The 18,753-nt window shown below is 45.0% G+C and overlaps 2 protein-coding genes across 2 annotated transcripts in view; one reads left to right on the forward strand and one right to left on the reverse strand.

Annotated features, from left to right (window-relative positions):
* Positions 1–3,078, forward strand: part of LOC135524125 (cystic fibrosis transmembrane conductance regulator-like) — a 44,925-nt gene extending 41,847 nt beyond the window's left edge. Inside the window, exon 29 of the mRNA XM_064951334.1 lies at positions 1,802–3,078. Within this exon, the coding sequence (XP_064807406.1) occupies positions 1,802–2,017 (216 nt within the window). The 3' untranslated portion in view covers positions 2,018–3,078. The remainder of the gene's footprint in view (positions 1–1,801) is intronic.
* A 241-nt stretch (positions 3,079–3,319) lies between these two features.
* The window catches only part of LOC135524124 (cortactin-binding protein 2-like), a 67,033-nt gene continuing 51,599 nt past the window's right edge, over positions 3,320–18,753 (reverse strand). The window contains 15 exon segments of the mRNA XM_064951333.1: positions 3,320–4,523; positions 4,679–4,780; positions 4,889–5,000; positions 5,452–5,503; positions 5,595–5,777; positions 6,400–6,605; positions 6,772–6,956; positions 7,175–7,356; positions 7,743–7,910; positions 8,468–8,654; positions 8,964–9,043; positions 9,833–9,928; positions 12,764–13,063; positions 14,674–14,791; positions 18,143–18,373. Coding sequence (XP_064807405.1) covers positions 4,200–4,523; positions 4,679–4,780; positions 4,889–5,000; positions 5,452–5,503; positions 5,595–5,777; positions 6,400–6,605; positions 6,772–6,956; positions 7,175–7,356; positions 7,743–7,910; positions 8,468–8,654; positions 8,964–9,043; positions 9,833–9,928; positions 12,764–13,063; positions 14,674–14,791; positions 18,143–18,373 — 2,526 coding nt within the window. The 3' untranslated portion in view covers positions 3,320–4,199.

Here is an 18,753-nt window from a genome sequence, read left to right on the forward strand (position 1 = left end):
TGTCTGCAGCATTGAAGGTCCCCAAGAATACAGCGGCCTCCATCATTCTTAAATGGAAGAAGTTTGGACAATCTAAGCAATCGGTGGAGAAGGGCCTTGGTCAGGGAAGTGACCCGATGGTCACACTGACAGAGCTCCAGAGTTCCTCCGTGGAGATAGGAGAACCTTCCAGAAGGACAACCATCTCTGCAGCACTACACCTATCAGGCTTTTTTGGTAGAGTGGTCAGACGGAAACCACTCCACAGTAAAAGGCACATGACAGCCTGCTTGGTGTTTGCCAAAAGAAGACTCCTAAAGACTCAGACCATGAGAAACAAGATTCTCTTGGTCTGATGAAACAAAGATTGAACTCTTTGGTCTGAATGCCAGACACATCTGGAGGAAACCTGGCACCATCCCTATGCTGTGGGGATGTTTTTCAGTGGCAGGAATTGGGAAACTATTCAGGATCGAGGGAAAGATGAACGGAGCGAAGTACAAAGAGATCCTTGATGAAAACCTGCTGCAGAGGGCTCAGGACCTCAAGACAACACATGAGTGGCTTCAGAACAAATCTCTGATTGTCCTTGAGTGGTCCAGCCAGAACCCGGACTTGAACCCGATCAAACATCTTTGGAGAGACCTAAAAATAGCTGTGCAGTAACCACCCCATCCAAACTGACAAAGCTTGAGAGGATCTGCAAAGAAGAATGAGAGAAACTACCCAAATACAGGTGTGCCAAGCTTGTAGCGTTATACCCAAGAAGACTCAAGGCTGTAATCGCTGCCAAAGGTGCTTCAACAAAGTACTGAGTAAAGGGTCTGAATACTTATGTAAATGTGATATTTCTATTTTTTTTTACATTTCTAAAAACCAGTTTTTGTTTGTCATCATGGTGTATTGTGTTATTATTTAATCCATTATAGAATGAGGCTGTAACATAACAAAATGTGGAAACAAAATCACAGACAAACAAATAGACGGGCAAATGCAATGCAGGTCCAGAGTGTGAGTGAGATGGTAACGGTAAAGATTTTCAGTTTGAAATTATGACCAACCATAGTTCTCTGAAACAATAGAAGCTGTCTTTGTGTACAACAGCCAGAGGGTCTCATTGTATGCTGTTTTTGTTGTGTGGTTAGTTTGTGGAGGTTGTTGTAGTGGAGTGACAGTCTGTTTGTTTAAAAGAAAAATGGTGTCAAAAGCAGATTTCCATTTGTAAAGCAGAGGACAGTTAGTCTGGCTAACACCTAATTCTTGAAGTCCCCCTGACTTCAGAGTCTGAAATGGCTCTTTTGATATTGTAGGTACAAAACGTTGATAATGAAAATGTGTTCTGTTGGGGGTACTGGAGGACCAGGGTTGGGAAACACTGGATAGAGCCCTTGGTATTTCCCTGTAAGAAGTGAGAATAGAGCACCGACCACCAGCTTAAACAAACATTATATCCTCCATTTTAGATTCAATTCTTCTATCAGTGCATCACCATTTGTTAGCCTCGCCGTAAACAACATATTTGATTTACGGTGTCCCATGACTCAGGGCATGGTGTCGGCTGTGTGTGTTGGTACACGCTCCCTGTATAAGTGACCTGCGTTTGTGTTCACACAAGCAGACAGCGTGACAATGCAGGCACAGTGGCATGATGCTGGGTGCTTGACACTGGAGCATCTTCAAACATGTCATTCTATCCGCATTACACAACCTGGTGTCATTTTAACCCTTCGTTGTACCAAATCGTCAGTTTTACTGTGGTTTGTATAGGTTTGAGTGAAACCCACTGAGCTATTGGAACCAACCAACTCTTCTCTCCCTCCAGATGATCGAGGGCAGTTCTATGAAGAGGTACGACTCCATTCAGAAGCTGTTGAATGAGACCAGCCACCTGAAGCAGGCCATGAGTGCTGCTGAGCGCCTCAAACTCTTCCCCCTGCACCGCCTCAACTCCAGCAAGCGACCCCCTCAATCCCAGCAGCCCAAGATCACCGCCCTGCAGGAGGTGGCTGAGGACGAGGTCCAGAACACGCATCTTTAAGGAGCCCCGGATTAACTGGACGCCATTTTGTCTTCTGGAATGCTCTTTCTCGATGAAAACTCTCCTCATTGCCTTGCATCCTCTCTCCTCGGCTCCTTGTCAAAACACATGGGAAAAAGTAGGCCTGAGGAGGGACCTTGAACCTTCTCCTCCGATATGGTTGAGGAGGCAAGGAGATAGGTTGCAAGGAATCGTGGAAAGATGAGCTGCCGACTCATCCAAGTGCCTCGAGTCTATAGATGATGATGAGTGTGAATGTGAGAGGTGATCGGTCCTTATTGGTACACACAGGGCTCGGTTCAATCAAAAGGCACCATCCTGGTGTTTCCAGAGTGAGATTTGTTTCACTTTGAGAACATTGGAATACCAGTTTTGTTTGAATATATAAAGGCCATACTTTTTTTTAAGCAAGATTGTAAAAAGCACAGTCCCTAAACTCAAAAGCTGCCTGTAAATACAGAGTAGGATGAAATTGCCCAGACACTGATCTGATGTCAGTTTTGTTTCCCTCCCAATGGTTGTTCGGACTTGGAAGGAAAACTGTGCCGCAGGGAAACTTATATTCAAAGCTATAAAGGCACAGAACAGGAATGAATGGTGGGCGATGCTATGGACAAGTGTTTCTATTTATATGCACTTTAAAGAAACCAGAGGTACTTTTTCATGGTGGCCTGGCAGGGTAATAGCAAGGAAAATAAAAATCAAATTATGCATACATTTCATTTGATTTTTTTAATGCTTGTACTTCTGGAACTTGAAATATTTGCCTGTCCTTTCTGGACTTTTTATTTGGCACATTGCTCCTTAGGTGATATTGGAGAACAGTTTTTATAACGATAAAATATGGTACCGACACCTTGAAATGTAACTGACTACAGACAATTTTTATCCTGTGTAAAAAGCTCTTTCGTATTCATCGGAAAGAGACATGTCCAAAAATGTATAACATTGTTTTGTTTTTCCATTAGAATAGTTTGATTTCAATCAATTGTATTTCCTGTAAAAGATTGAGAAAAGACGAGGTCATTGGTAAGACAGCGTTTCTCAACTCCGGTCCTGAAGACCCCCTTCCCCCCCCCCCCGTAATGCAGGTGGTTTTCAATTTGAAAAAATGCCTCTAACTTGACCCGCGTTGTAGAGAATTACACCTGCAGACTTGACGCGTTACCGCCTTCCCTTAGAAATGATTTGTGAAGCCTCTATGTAGAGCGTTCATAAGTTGTTTGTTTTAGATTCTCAGTCGAAGGTCCTACACAACCCAGACCAGTAGTCTGGTGTAAGAAGACACGAGGTGGAGGACTGTTGGGGTTAACAGTGCGGTTTTAATGTTTTGTTCTTAAAGGAGGCAGGACATTACATCATACAGTTCAACACCAAAGGTTGACAATATCTCCTGTACATTTATCAACAATGGCCATTCAAAATAACACTTTTCATTAAAAAAAACATGTCGAACAAAATAAAGCGAACAAACCATGCTGCTTTGAAATTTGTATCAGGCTCCACCTAATGTATGGATTAATCGAACCATGACTCGTGGGCAGAATTGTGGGTAGTTTAAAGTATTTATTTATGGCTTACTGTCAAAAGCAAAAAAATGTCCTGTGTTTGCAATTACATTCACTTTGAAACAAGTGAAAAGTTATGAACCGAATTCGCATGTTATTATCATTACAAACATATGTACATGTTTTTTTCTTCAGCTTTTGTTTGAGTTCTTACTGTACAAGCATAATACCACATACACCAATCTATATACCATTAAAGTTACTAATTCTTATTTACAAATATTTGGTAAAACCCTGATTAATTTCAACAGTATTTAAACCAACCTTGCAACTATTTAAACATAAAACACTTGAATATTAGAAAATACCTAATTGCAAAAACAACCTGCCTGCTTTTCTTTGATCCGAAACACTCACCGCAAAAGGTAAATCCTGTCTTTTTTCTTTTGACATAATTCCCTGCGAAATGTTTAATTTTTTAAAACTTCTTTCAATACTGTATAATATCATAAAACTATGGTCCCCAAGTACACAATTGCTATACAGTTTAACAAGTACGGATAACAAGTACAAATACTAAAAGGCCGTCATAAGCCTAACTACAACATGGAGGGATACAACAGCGGAGGGGTGGGAGGAAAGGAAGGGAGGTGGAAGAGGAGGAAGTTCATCTACTACTTTGTATTGTTGTTGTTTTCATGCAGGTCTCGGTGTAGGATCCAAATGTCCTCGTGTTGTTGGCTGTTCTCGTTGACGTGGTTGTTATGTCTGGTTGGGGCCTGCCTTGTTTTGCTGCTGCTTGGTTCAGTTCTGGCCGCGTTGCGGTTAGCGGTCATAGTGGGTGTTCGTGGTGCGGCACTGCTGCTGTTGGCTCGTGGCTGCGGCCCCCTGCTGCTGGGGACGGGGAGCTGAGATTTGGGCCGCGACGCTGGTCGCCTCTCGTTGCTAGGGGCGGGGCTGCCTGGGGCGGCGCTGGGAGTAGAGTGACGGCTGCCGGTCTGTAAAGGGGGAGACAGGCAGATGGTTGGGAAACACTTGCTCATCTCGCTACTGGAGGACCACCAGACAGTTCAGTTTTGTTCTAGCCCTGCACGTGATGAGCTGAACTGAATAGGTGTGTTGGTGCTAGGCCTTTCAGCGCGGTTTGACTCACCGTCTGTGGGCGAGCGGTTGCTTCAATGTCGGTCTTCCGGCGGGGCGATTGTCCACTTGGAGAGCCAGAGAAGACAATGAAGTCCCCCTTGGACCGAGCAATCTGCAACTCAGAAAAATACAGCCGGCGGAAAACGTCAACCTCATTGAGTGAGTGAGTGAGTGAGTGAGTGAGTGAGTGAGTGAGTGAGTGAATGAGTGAGAGAGTTACCTTGCTGATGTCTGGCTCTGACTTGCTGGAGCACATGGTCTGCAGCTCCCTGATCAGATCAGTCTCATCGTCAGAGCAGAGAGACAGACTCACAGGGTCCCCATCTACAACACTGCCATCACACACACACACACACACACACACAGTACAACATCAGTACAATCCCACCAGACAGTACAACATCAGAACAATCCCACACACACACACAGAGCACAACATCAGTGCAATCCCCACACACAGTGCAGTACAACCCCACACAGTACAATCACACAGTACAATCCCATCACACAGTACAGTACAACCCCACACAGTACAACATCAGTACAGTACAACATCAGTACAGTACAACAGTACACACTCAGATAAAACTACACACTGACCCCTGCTGGATGCTCTCAGAAATACTCTATTCTATCACGTTTCCTAGAGGCTGGAACACAGCGTATCACATGATCTAAACAACATACTAGAGCTGGTGTCACATTAACACATTTTACTGCAAACCATGAATAAATGGACACTTCCTAAGTGTCAAATAAACGGCTTGGGTTAACGTCACTCACCTTGGAGCGTTGCCGTTGGTGATAAAGCGGACATCCGTGTTGGACAATGACCCTGCGGGCAACAGAAGGACAACATGAACACCCATTATGGCTATTCTAACAGGAATCGCAGGGGGGGGGGGGAAATACCGCTTCATCCTGACCTTCTCTGAGGGAACCTCCACAGGTCCAGTTGGAGGTGGGGCTCCCCTTCTTCCGTGGGCTGGTATTAGCTCGTCTCCACATGCCGCTGTCCCGCCCCTTCCTGCCACCACTTCCTTTACAGGAGCCAATGGCTGCGAGGGGGAAGGTGCCGCCTTGGAACTCCAACAGGTGCCTGTCAATCTCTGATGAGGGAAAGACATTAACATTAGGTAGCATTACACTATTCTCTTTATCTACGTCCCGCCCAACCTGGCAAACAAGGAGCCAACCAGTCTACCTATCATCCATCCAAAACAAAGATAAGACACATACAATCCTGATTCACATTTAAAAAAAGGGACAAACCCATCCAAGCAAGTTGAGCTGGCCTGGTAACGCATCCACCGTAGTTGCTGGGCCCGTGCTGGAAATGACAACGTGAAAAGAACATACGCGAGCGAGCGAGCCAGCGCAGTTCAGGTCGGCCCTATAAATGTGCATTTTTGCGTCGCTCGGGCCAACTGACGTTTCCTCTTCTTCTTCCCTCCCTGGCGATTTCGCGAATGCAAACACATTCTGACAGTTCTGATTGGTCCCAGAAACCGATGGCTTGGGCCAACATGATCAACTTTGAGGCACTGATTGGTTAGATTTGTTGGAAGCAATCCAATCACTGATGAATTTGTTTTGTACAATGGCCCTCATTTTGAAGTCACACAAACAACTTCAGGGATGGCAGTTTCCGACTGAACGCATGTAGCGATCCATAGTGCGGCGGAATGAAATTCAGATGAGTTGTCAGGCAATAGTGAAGTGTGTACCCACCGTGACGTGGCAGTGGGCATCCCTGCAGGACGGCCTTGTTTAACAGGATGCTGAGGGCAGCCTTGACCACCGCCTGCTGGCCCGAGCTCAGGCGCAGGTTGCTAGGCGACACCCGCTGGCCAGAGGAGCGCTTTACCGTCACCCGGGAGACGATGGATTCCTCCACGCGAGGGACCACCACCATGTTCCACAGCCGGGCCAGCCACCTGGAGGAACACACGGGGAAAGAAATACAGAAACAACACACAGAATATTGCTGCTCCCCTATCACCTTAGTTTGCTTCAGAAACACACAGTCATACATAGTCGAACTTAAATGAAGCTTGAAACACAAGTTTGCACCTCCCCCCCCACACACACACACGTGCATACTTGACGATGGCCTGTGTGTTGTTTGGCACCACGGGGCAGGAGAGAAATAGCTGGGGTCCTAGCAGGGCCTCGTGGGTCCCCAGGCGGGACAGACAGGCATTCAGCTGCTGCCACACACAGCTCACCCAGCACACCGTCCTCTCCAGCAGGCCCTCGGGAGCCTGACCACTGCCACCACCCTGCGTCTGGAGAGAGAGAGAGAGAGTCAAGGGAAAGCGCAGCTTTCCAGAACGTCACTATATTTCCAATCTTATCCGAGAAAACCAAGATGGCTGGCCCCCACTTGCGCGAGTAAGACGAATGATCTAAGGTCCGTTTTGTGTTTTGTGCCCTAGCGGATCGAGGTACAGATACAATGAATCTAGGTCTGTTCCTAAGGGAGCAGTGTGTTTCTGTGACTGACCTTGTGAAGCAGCTTCCTGCGGAGGTGCCTTCCCAGAAGGCCGTGCAGCGGCTCCGAGTCCCAGCGCAGCGTTACCCAGCGGAAGTGCTGTTGGAGGCGGAGCTCTGAGCCCTTGAGGCGGGACTTGGACAGCGTGCCAATTAGAAAGCCTCCCTCCTGAAAGTGGTGCGGGCCCATCTGGCCTGTTGGGAGGATGATGATGATTTGGAGTGGGGTGTAGTTAGACACCTGTTCATTCTGTCATCTATTCGGTACTTAATTAATCCATTCATTCTTTCACTCCCTCACAGTTCATCCGCTCACTCACACACTCGCTGGTTCGCTACCCCCCCCACACACACACACACACACATATATATATATACATGTATATATACACGTATACGTATGTATGTATGTATGTATGTATGTATGTATGTATGTATGTATGTATGTATGTATGTATGTATGTATGTATATATATGTATATATATATATATATACACACACACACACACACACACACACACATACATATACACTCTCGTTAATTTATTCAGTCAGCCAGTCTATATCCAGTAGGCCTCACCATGGAGTAGGTAGGCTGTGCCACGGTTCTCCAGGCCTTCACACAGGTCTCCCAGCAGCTCAGTCAGAGAGTGGGCCTTCTCTAGTCCCTCCAACACCACCACCACACACTGCCCCACCCTACTAGTACTGCTACACAGAGACACACCAACTACTGGGACCAGGAAACCTGCAGGGAAACCACAGACAATTAGATTTTTAAATTTCATTGAACCTTTATTTTTGACAGGGACGTTGAAAACAAAGGTCTATTTTTCAAATGAGCCTTGTAAATCCCAAAAATACACAGATCAAATACAGTGAGGGGGAGAGAGAGAGAACAAAAAAAGAGGCAAAAATCACACGCTGTAGATTCTATAAACACACAATCCAAGCTCCCTGAACAGAAAAAAAGGCAGGTATATCTATATTGCTATATTCTAAACTGTCCGGTTCGAGCCTTGAATGCTGATTGGCTGACAGCCGTGGTATATCAGACCGTATACCACAGGTATGACAAAACATTTATTTTTACTGCTCTAATTAAGCTGGTTGCGTCCGGCCTAAGAACAGCTCTTCGCTGCGGTATATTGGCCATATACCACACCCCATCGGGCCTTACTGCTTAACCCCTTGAGTGTAGGGGGCAGTATTTTGATGTTTGGATGAACGGGATGGGTGCATCAAGAAGTTAAACAACACACAGAACAAACCAATAAGGGTGGAGTGTGATTTATAGGCATTTACCACAAGTTATGAAGGTGTCCAACAGCTGTTGTTTAGTCAGACTCCTGTCTACCTCCACCCTGATGATGTCACAGGCCACACCCAACACTTCCTGCTTGGTCTTGATGCAGCGGGAGATCTGATTGGCTAGGTACTCCTGACAGCTCCCCTCCAGCCCGTGGAAGATAATGTTACGGTACTGTTCCACCTGAACAGGGATGAGTGGAAGAGAATATAACAAAGTGACACACTAAGCTCCAAGCAGTTTAAGACACACTTAGGCAGAAATGGGGGACACGGGAACTCAGTCACTACATTCTCATGCTAAAGGAGATGTGGCCAGTAGAGGGCATACTAACATGCATAACAATACTATACCCAAAATCAGTGACCTATTTTGGGAATCTATATAATGATATGAATGTTCTTCTCGTTTCCTTTTTCTGTGTGTGTGTGTGTGTGTGTGTGTGTGTGTGTGTGTGTGTGTGTGTGTGTGTGTGTGTGTGTGTGTGTGTACCAGGCGGACGTAGTTCTGCAGCAGCTGAAGGGGGATAAGAGATTCCAGGGCCAGCTCATCCAGACACGACTCTGACAGACCTGTCGAGAAACGCAAAACCCACATGGAAATGAGCAATCATAACACACACCCAGACGCATAGATATATGCAGGAAGACAGACACACATATACACACACTTGAATATCCTCCTGGGAGTTTTAACTGTGCTCTGAGCTTCAGGTACGCTGTTTCAGTGTCAAAACTGGAGGAATCTTCTCTGCGCTGTCAAAACACACGGTTCTAAGCAGACTGAAAATGAGCCTGCCAATAGAGCTGACAACGTCACGAAAAAACGATTTGCGCACTTCAAAGGGGCAGAAGGCTGGATTGCCAGATGGCTAGGAATAATGACTAGAATCTGCCATGTGGGGAATCGCAGGTGGCTCATGTCAGCTAGTTGTATCTTGTTCTTGACACATTGTCTTGTTTTGACTGATGTCATGTCAATGTTAATACGACAAAACATTTTCTAGCTAGCTAACCAACAACCGTAATGATGTATTTGAGACAACAAGTGCACATTGTGCAAATGTATTGATGGAGATGAAATACAGTCAACAGTCTAAGCCAACCCTGTCTGTTTCGCCCCATAGTTGCGCACGCGTCCGTTTTGTTGCTAAACAACCAACCCATCTATATAAACACAGCAGAAAGAGAAAAAGCTAGCTAAAGATTCCCTGGCAATGCGTCAATACACTGGCAGTGGGTGGACAGGGGCTCGATAGAGACACACACACACACACGGCAGAGGAGAAAAGAGAAGAGAAGAAAAAAATAAAAAGAGGAGAGAGCTCTATTCCAAGATGATCAGGGTTGCCAGATTGGTACCTTTGAGTCTGATGGTGATGTGCTGGCTCAGTGGCTTCCTGACCAGGTCCCATGGAGACACAGGCAGCTCCTGACCTGGCAACCACACAGTGTCACCTACAACAAGACAACGTGACATGTTAACAACAGCACCACACACTGCACTGAAGATACACACAATACATGCTACACTAAAACACAGACATTTGCATACCAACAACAAATACAGCATACAAACGTAACCTAAATACGACACACTGTAGCCACGTCTAGACAGCTTTACGTCAACGTCACATTTACACAGTTGATAATACGTTAAAGGTTCTGTAAGCACACACATGGTGCTGCACCCACCCACGCACACACTCCCTCAGAGGTGGAAAGAAAGACGAACCCAAAAACCCATTGAGGGCGCTGATCTTCACACAGAAATCAGACATTTCCCTGAATATGTCAACCCCTCCCCCCGCTCTCCTTCCTCCTCTATCTTTCCATACCTCATCCATAATGCATCCCCAGTCGCCACTGTTCTCTTTCTCGCTTTCATCCCTCCCTTGACCGCGGATTCCCTTGCGCTCTCATCCTTGAGGTTTTTTTGGGGAAAAGCGGTCGCGTCGGCATAAAAAATCCCACTGACTGGTGTCACCTTGACGTGTTGAACAGAGGACAGACCCATTCGCCTTTCCTTCGTCTGAGCTCAGCCAGACAGACTGGATTATCTTTCCCCTGGCTAGGCCAGACTTCACTAAGTCGGTTCAGACCATGTACCAAGCCAGTCATTCGTTAGTCTCTTGTGACAGACTTAACATTAGCATGTTAAAAATGTAACAGTTGATTTGGTTCTCGGTGCCGAGATTAGTCATTCATAGTAGACAGGACACACGTTAGGGAGTTTGTCCTAACAATGTGACCGGGAAATTACCTCCTTGGAGTGTGTTTGTGTGTGTGTTCATTCTGGGCAGGCTCTGTGTGAATGTGGTGTGGTGTGATCGGGCCAAGCTCAATTAGGCTCATGTTCCAGCCCTCTCCGGCTTGGCCCGATCACAACTTTGGACAGGACCCAGGGATGCGTGCCATCCAACAGAGCTGCAATGTGTGGTGGATGTGTGATACAGAAACAAAAGAGAGCGAGAGAGTGGGCGTGCCTACTTGCGTGTGTCTGTGTGAGTGTAACCTTTGCTAAACCAGCTGCAACGCCAGGTGCCTGGAACGAGCCACGATTTCAATAATCATCTATGAAGGAGTCAATTCATTCCAAAACGATTCATCCAACACTCACTGAAATCCAGCTTTTAAGCTGTGAATGTGAATAAAACACAACTAAACCCTACTGACAGTTACTCATAAAATGATTATTTGTTACGTTTTATTTTACGGCCTGCTATTCATTTGCCATTTACTCCTAAATGTCCAGGTAAAATAGTTAAGATATAATTATGTGGAAATTGAGAGATATAAAAAGGGCCGGGGATTCACCTGCAGCTAATGAAATGCTCATCCAGAGGCGGCGCCCCTAGTGGCCGGGGACTTTAATGCAGGGAAACTAACATCCATTTGACCTAATTTCTATCAGCATGTTACATGAGCAACCAGAGGGGGAAACAAATTATAGACCACCTTTACTCAACACACAGAGACGGGTACAAAAGCTCTGCCTCGCCCTCCATTTGGCAAATCTGACCAGAAATCTAAACTCCTAATTCCTGCTTAAAACCTTTTTGGGATAGGGGACAGCATTTTCACTTTTGTATGAATAGCGTGCCCAGAGTGAACTGCCTCCTACTCTGTCCCAGATGCTAATATATGCATATTATTATTAGTATTGGATAGAAAACACTGAAGTTTCTAAAACTGTTTGAATGATGTCTGTGAGTATAACAGAACTCATATGGTAGGCAAAAACCTGAGAATAAATTCAAACAGGAAGTGGGAAATCTGAGGTTTGTAGTTTTTGAACTCAGCCCCTATCGAATACACAGTGGGATATGGGTAATTTTGCACTTCCTAAGGCTTCCACTAGATGTCAACCGTCTTTGGTATGTTGTTTCAGGCTTCCACTGTGAAGGGGGGCCAAATGAGAGCTGATTGAGTCAAAGGTCTGGTAGCAGCTAACCTGAACAGACCCCCCCCCCATGTTTACACTGCTGCTACTCTCTGTTATCTATGCATAGTCACTTTAACTCTACTTTCATGTACATATTACCTCAATTACCGCAACTATCCAGTACCCCCTGGATATAGCCTTGTAACTGTCATTTTATTCTTGCTCTTTATTTATGTGTAATTTTTTTCCCATTTTTCTTTTTAGCGTTCACTTCAGGTCATTTAGTAAATACTTTAACACTTGTTTTTTTTCTTTAAACTTTGTTTAAACGTTGTTTAAGTAAATATTTCACAGGAAGGCCTACACCAGTTGTATTCGGCGCATGTGACAAATACAATTTGATTTGAAAACCCATTTGTCTAAGAACCATACTTTCCATAGAGATTCCCCTGGAATGAACTCCTACTGTAATAGCGATTCATTGTTGAGAATAAGAGAGATTCATATTCAGATAAGCTATTCAGTTCAGCAGGGAGTCGTTGGTCTCCTGTTGGGTGCCATCCATTCCCTCATGCTGACTAAGGGAAATTCAAACTTGAACCCAGGGGTGGTCGGGAGGCGTTCAGAGGTAGCAGCTGTTTGGAACATGTTGCAGTGTCGCACAAAATAGGCCGCAACACCTCTGTAAACTTGGCGCAGGTTGGGAGATTTGCTTAAAAAAAACAGACAAGGCCCTGCTCACCAAGTGTATGCTCTCTGTTTGGGATATCCTTTAGAGACAGCAGGCTAGGCTACACTTCGGTAAACATACCACTAGCTAAGGCAATGTCAAGGTGTTAAAGTCATATCGGTATTTATTATAAGCTAACTAGTAAATCAATTGAACAACAACCATTACAGCTCCTTACCTATGAGGATGGAGGCCATGCTAGCGGGGGTCAGTCCCAGGTGTGTGTGTTGGTGTGTGTCATCTCTGGTGGGCTGGTTTGTGTGTTGGTGTGTGTGTGTGTTGGTGTCGCCACAGAGCAGCTGGAGGTGAGAGGTCAAGGCTTGGCCCAGGGCGTAGTTCAGCTCGGCCCAGCGCGTAGCCCGGTGAATACACACACCCCCCAGCACGCTCACACACACCCCATCCTTCAAAACCTCTACTGGACACATGGGCTCTCCTGAGCCACTGGACTGGACACACACTAACACCCTGTAGGAGTCTGAGGGAGGGAGGGATGGGTGCATAAAATAACAAAAAAGAGAGAGGGAAGGCAGAGAGAGATAATTAGTTTTTACACTGAACAGAAATAGAAAAATGCAACATGTAAAGTGTTGGTCCCATGTTTCGTGAGCTGAAACCAAGGATCGCAGAAATGTTCCACACGCACAAATTTGTTCACATCCCTGTTAGGGAGCATTTGTCCTTTGCCAAGATAATCCATCCACCTGACAGGTGTGGCATATCAAGAAGCTGATTAAATGGCATGATCATTAACACAGGTGCACCTTGTACTGGGGACAATAAAAGGCCACTGTAAAAGTGCAGTTGTGTCACAACACAATGCAACAGATATCTAAGTTGAGGGAGCGTGCATTTGGCATGCTGACTGCAGGAACGTCCACTAGAGCTGTTGCCAGTGAATCTAATGTTAATTTCTCTCCATAAGCCGCCTCCAACGTAGTTTTAGAGAATTTGGCAGTAGTGGGCAGTGTCAAGAAGCAGTGCGGCTTGGATGGGTTGTGTTTCGGAGGACGCACAGCTCTTCTACCTTTGCCTCTCCCGAGTCCGTACAAGAGTTGCAGTGATGAGACAATTGGATACTACGAAATTGGGGAGAAAAAGGGGTTAAAAAAACATTTTTAAAAACTGCCAGAAACCATCTCAGGGAATCTCATCTGAGTGCTTGTCATCCTCACCGGGGCCTTCACCTGCAGTTCGGCAGTCATAATCGACTTCAGTGAGCAAATGCTCACCTTCGATGGCCACTGGAATGCTGAAGAAGTGTGCTCTTCACGGATGAATCCTGATTTCAACTGTACTGGGCAGGTGGCGTAGTGTGGGCGAGTGGTTTGCAAATGTCAGCGTTGTGGACAGTGGGGTTATGGCACGGGAAGGCATAATTTATGGACAATTGCATTGCGTTTCATCAATGTCAATTTGAATGCACAGAGATACCCGGACGACATCCTGAGGGCCATTGTCGTGCCACTCATCCTCCGCCATCACCTCATGTTTCAGCATGATATTTCACGGCCCCATTTCGCAAGGATCGGTAGACAATTCCTGAAAATGTCCCAGCTCTTCCATGGCCTGCATACTCACCGGACATGTCACCCATTGAGCATGTTTGGGATGCTCTGGATCGACGTGTACGACAGTGTGTTACAGTTTCCGCCAACATCCAGCAACTTCGCACAGCCATTGAAAAGGAGTGGGACAAAATTCCACAGGCCACAAACAACAACCTGATCAACTCTAAGAGAAGGAGATGTGCCACACTGCATGAGGCAAAAGGTGGTCACAACAGATATGGACTGGTTTTCTGATCAAAGCCCCTACCTTTTATTTAAGGTATCTGTGACCAACAGATGCATATCTGTATTCTCAGTCAAGTAAAATCCATAGATTAGGGGGCGAATGTTGCGTTTCTATTTTTATTCGGTGCAGTATTATTGCAATGTTTGATCCCATGTAATGGAAGCCAATTACATATTCCCACATGACTGAAAAGGGGGATGGAGCACTCAAACACAGAAGAGCCACAGTTGAATCAGGTGCTAGGCTGGAACAAAAAAACAAGCGTGCACACACCCTGGTGCTGGTACTCACATAGGTTCTCTAGTAAGTCTTTGCAGTCGTCGGTGGCAACGTCATGGATGGTGCGATTCCACTTGTCCCTCCTCTCTATGTCCTGGTCACTGTGGCTACACAGCACCTCCAGGCAGTCCTGACAGCACACAAAACAGTATAATATATATTACACACACAGTTGAAGTCGGAAGTCTACATACACCTTAGCCAAATACATTTGAACTCAGTTTTTCACAATTCCTGACATTTAATCAGAGTAAAAATGCCCTGTCTTAGGTCAGTTAGGATCACCACATTATTTTAAGAATATGAAATGTCAGAATAATAGTAGAGAGAATGATTTATTTAAGCTTTGATTTCTTTCATCACATTCCCAGTGGGTCAGAAGTTTACATACACTCAATTAGTATTTGGTAGCATTGCCTTTAAATTGTTTAACTTGGTTCAAATGTTTCAGGTAGCCTTCCACAAGTTGGGTTAATTTTGGCCCATTCCTCCTGACAGAGCTGGTGTAACTGAGTCAGGTTTGTAGGCCTCCTTGCTCACACACGCCTTTTCAGTTCTGCCCACAAAATTTCTATGGGATTGAGGTCAGGGCTTTGTGATGGCCACTCCAATAACTTGACTTTGGAAGTATGCTTGGGGTCATTGTCCATTTGGAAGACCCATTTGCGACCAATCTTTAACTTCCTGACTGATGTCGTGAGATGTTACTTCAATATATCCACATCATTTTCCTCCCTCATGATGTCATCTATTTTGTGAATTGCACCAGTTCCTCCTATAGCAAAGCACCCCCTCAACATGATGCTGCCACCCCCGTGCTTCAAGGTTGGAATGGTGTTCTTCGGCTTGCAAGCCTCCCCCTTTTTCCTCCAAACATAACTATGGTCATTATGGCCAAACAGTTCTATTTTGGTTTCATCAGACCAGTGGACATTTCTCCAAAAAGTATGATCTTTGTTCCCATGTGCAGTTGCAAACCGTAGTCTGGCTTTTTTACAGTGGTTTTGGAGAGGTGGCTTCTTCCTTGCTGAGTGGCCTTTCAGGTTATGTTGATATAGGACTCATTTTACTCTGGATATAGATACTTTTGTACCTGTTTCCTCCAGCATCTTCACAAGGTCCTTTGCTGTTGTTCTGGGATTGATTTGCACTTTTCGCACCAAAGTACGTTCATCTCTAGGATACAGAACACATCTTCTTCCTGAGCGGTATGACGGCTGCGTGGTCCCATGGTGTTTATACTTGCGTACTATTGTTTGTACAGATGAACGTGGTACCTTCAGGTGTTTGGAAATTGCTCCCAAGGATGAACCAATTAACCTATTAGCCTACCAATTAGCCAAGGATGAGTCAATTAGCCTATCAGAAGCTTCTAAAGCCATGACATAATTTTCTGGAATTGTCCATTCTGTTTAAAGGCACAGTCAACTTAGTGTATGTAAACTTCTGACCCACTGGAATAGTGATACAGTGAGTTATAAGTAAAATAATCTGTCTGTAAACAATTGTTGGAACAATTACTTGTGTCATACACAAAGTAGATGTCCTAACCATCTTGCCAAAACTATAGTTTCTTAACAAGAAATTTGTGGAGTGGTTGAAAAACGAATTTGAATGACCTAAGCGTATGTAAACTTCCGACTTCAACTGTACACACACACACACACACACACACTTGGGAAAGTATTCAGACTGCTGAGCTCAATTTAGAGTCTTTCGAATGTTTCCACATTTTGTTACGTTACAACCTTATTCTAAAACGGATTAAATAAAAATCAGCAGTCTACACACAATGCCCCATGATGACAAAGTCAAATAAATCAGAAATATCCTATTTACATAAGTATTCAGACCCTTTGCCATGAGACTCTAAATTGAGCTCAGGTGCATCCTGTTTCCATTGATCATCCTTGATGTTTCTACAACTTGATTGGAGTCCACCTGTGGTCAAGTCAATTGATTGGACATGATTTGGAAAGACACACACCTGTCTATATAAGGTCCCACAGTTGACAGTGCATGTCAGAGCAAAAAAACAAGCCATAAGGTCTTGAATTGGAAACACCAAGACTCTTCCTAGAGCTGGCCGCATGGCCAAACTGAGCAATGAGTGGAGAAGGGCCTTGGTCAGGGAGGTGACCAAGAACCCGACAGAGCTCCAGAGTTCCTCTGTGGAGATGGGAGACCCTTCCCGAAGGACAACCATCTCTGCAGCACTCTGCCAATCAGGCCTTTATGGGAGAGTGGCTAGACGGAAGCCACTCCTCAGCAAAAAGGCACAAGACAAGTGTGCCAAGCTTGTAGCGTCATACCCAAGAAGACTCTATGCTGTAATCGCTGCTAAAACTGCTTCAACAAAGTACTGAGTCTGAATACTTATGTAAAAATATATATAAATTAGCAAACATTTCTAAAAAAAAAACTTTTTGCTTTGTCATTATGTAGATTGAGGGGAGGGGGGGGGGTGGAAAAAGCATTCTGAATACTTTCAGAAGGCACAGTACGTGTCTGTGTGAAGCTACATGCATACCCCGCCCACCGCAGGATTCCTTTCTTTCCCAGTAGTTAAATCCCTGGTTTTTGTGCGGTGTAAATTAACTTGGCACAATTGTTGCTGGATTGATTCACATTTCAAAAGGGAACCAATGCATATTCCAATTCTTGCTCGTACAAAGATAATTTCCCCAACTGATTTTACAATCTCGCCAACGTCTATTATGACTGCTCAAACATGTCGGTCCCCTTCAAAATGTCAAATGTGGATTTTGATCGACATAAGTTTACAACACCGACCCTTGGACGGGGGTTAAACGCATAAAGACAATATTTATACCACAAGACCGAGGAGGAAGCGTTCTTTGCACAGGTGGGTGTTCCTTTTTTTTGGTACAGTTTAAGAAAGTTCAGATTTTATTCAAATGTTCACAAAGTAACTCACTACAATGGAAATCGCTCCCGAAAAGCAACGTCCCAATCTCATAAATAGGGCTTTTGATCTTGGACAAAATGTAAATGATTTGTGCATTTGTCAATTCTAGAGAACCGTGTTTAGATTATAAACATAGTCTCCCAACTAATGTTGAATATGCAAGAGGACTACAAAAACAATCATGAAATCCATGGTGAAAAATACAGGAGCTTAGGAGGCAGATTGTGATATACATGACGTCAGAGCTCTGTGAGGGGGCGGTGCCTTTGAAAGATGCTGGTTTGATAGAGGGTCATTTCATGCAAATGTATTTGTAAATGAGATATTTTCAAACATTATTATTCTAACAATATAATTTAAAAAACACAAATAGGCCATATACGGTTTAAATTGGAGGAATTCTGCACAGCTACAATGTGTGTTATGCATGTGCATTTTTGTTTGTCTCCAATTAACAAAATTGAAAAATATGGTCAATGTGTCTATGTGCATACATACAGTGCATACTACATTGCTGTGGGCTTTTTCAGTACACAAGTCATGTCCCAGTACCTTGAAGCCCCTGGCAGCAGCGATGTGTGCAGCGGTCCAGCCCTCACAGTTTGCCTGGTTCAGTAAGGTGCTGGATAGGATCGGGACCGTGGCAGGACTAGGGCTACGGTCAGAGCTATGGTTGTGGTCAGGGTCATGGTGTGTGTGGTCAGGGGGAGGGTGGCAGAGGAGAAGCCGCAGAGTGTCCACATGTCCCGAGCTAACCGCTGCGTGGAGAGCCGTGCAGCTGTCCTGTGGATCACACACACAAAGACATAAGCCACCTGCATACACTCCAAGCTGTTCCAATTTAAAAATGCACACAACATTGGAAATACTTTGTGATAGATTGGTTGATATGACTTCTGCAAAATGTGATGTTGACCAAAATAGCCATTTGTACGCCGTTGCCCCAGGGACAACATGGTGGCTATTCGCAGAGGGGCGTCACCAAGACATTTAGACATAGCTGTCTAAATACACAACTAAGCAAAACACATTCATGAATAATTGGCAACAACAATACCGTGAGTAAATTGGTCATATGAGATATTTGGGGCGGCAGGGTAGCCTAGTGGATAGAGCGTTGGACTAGTAACCGGAAGGTTGCAAGTTCAAACCCCCGAGCTGAC

The sequence above is a fragment of the Oncorhynchus masou genome, chromosome 31 (assembly GCF_036934945.1).
Source record: "Oncorhynchus masou masou isolate Uvic2021 chromosome 31, UVic_Omas_1.1, whole genome shotgun sequence".
Taxonomy (NCBI): Eukaryota; Metazoa; Chordata; class Actinopteri; order Salmoniformes; family Salmonidae; genus Oncorhynchus; species Oncorhynchus masou.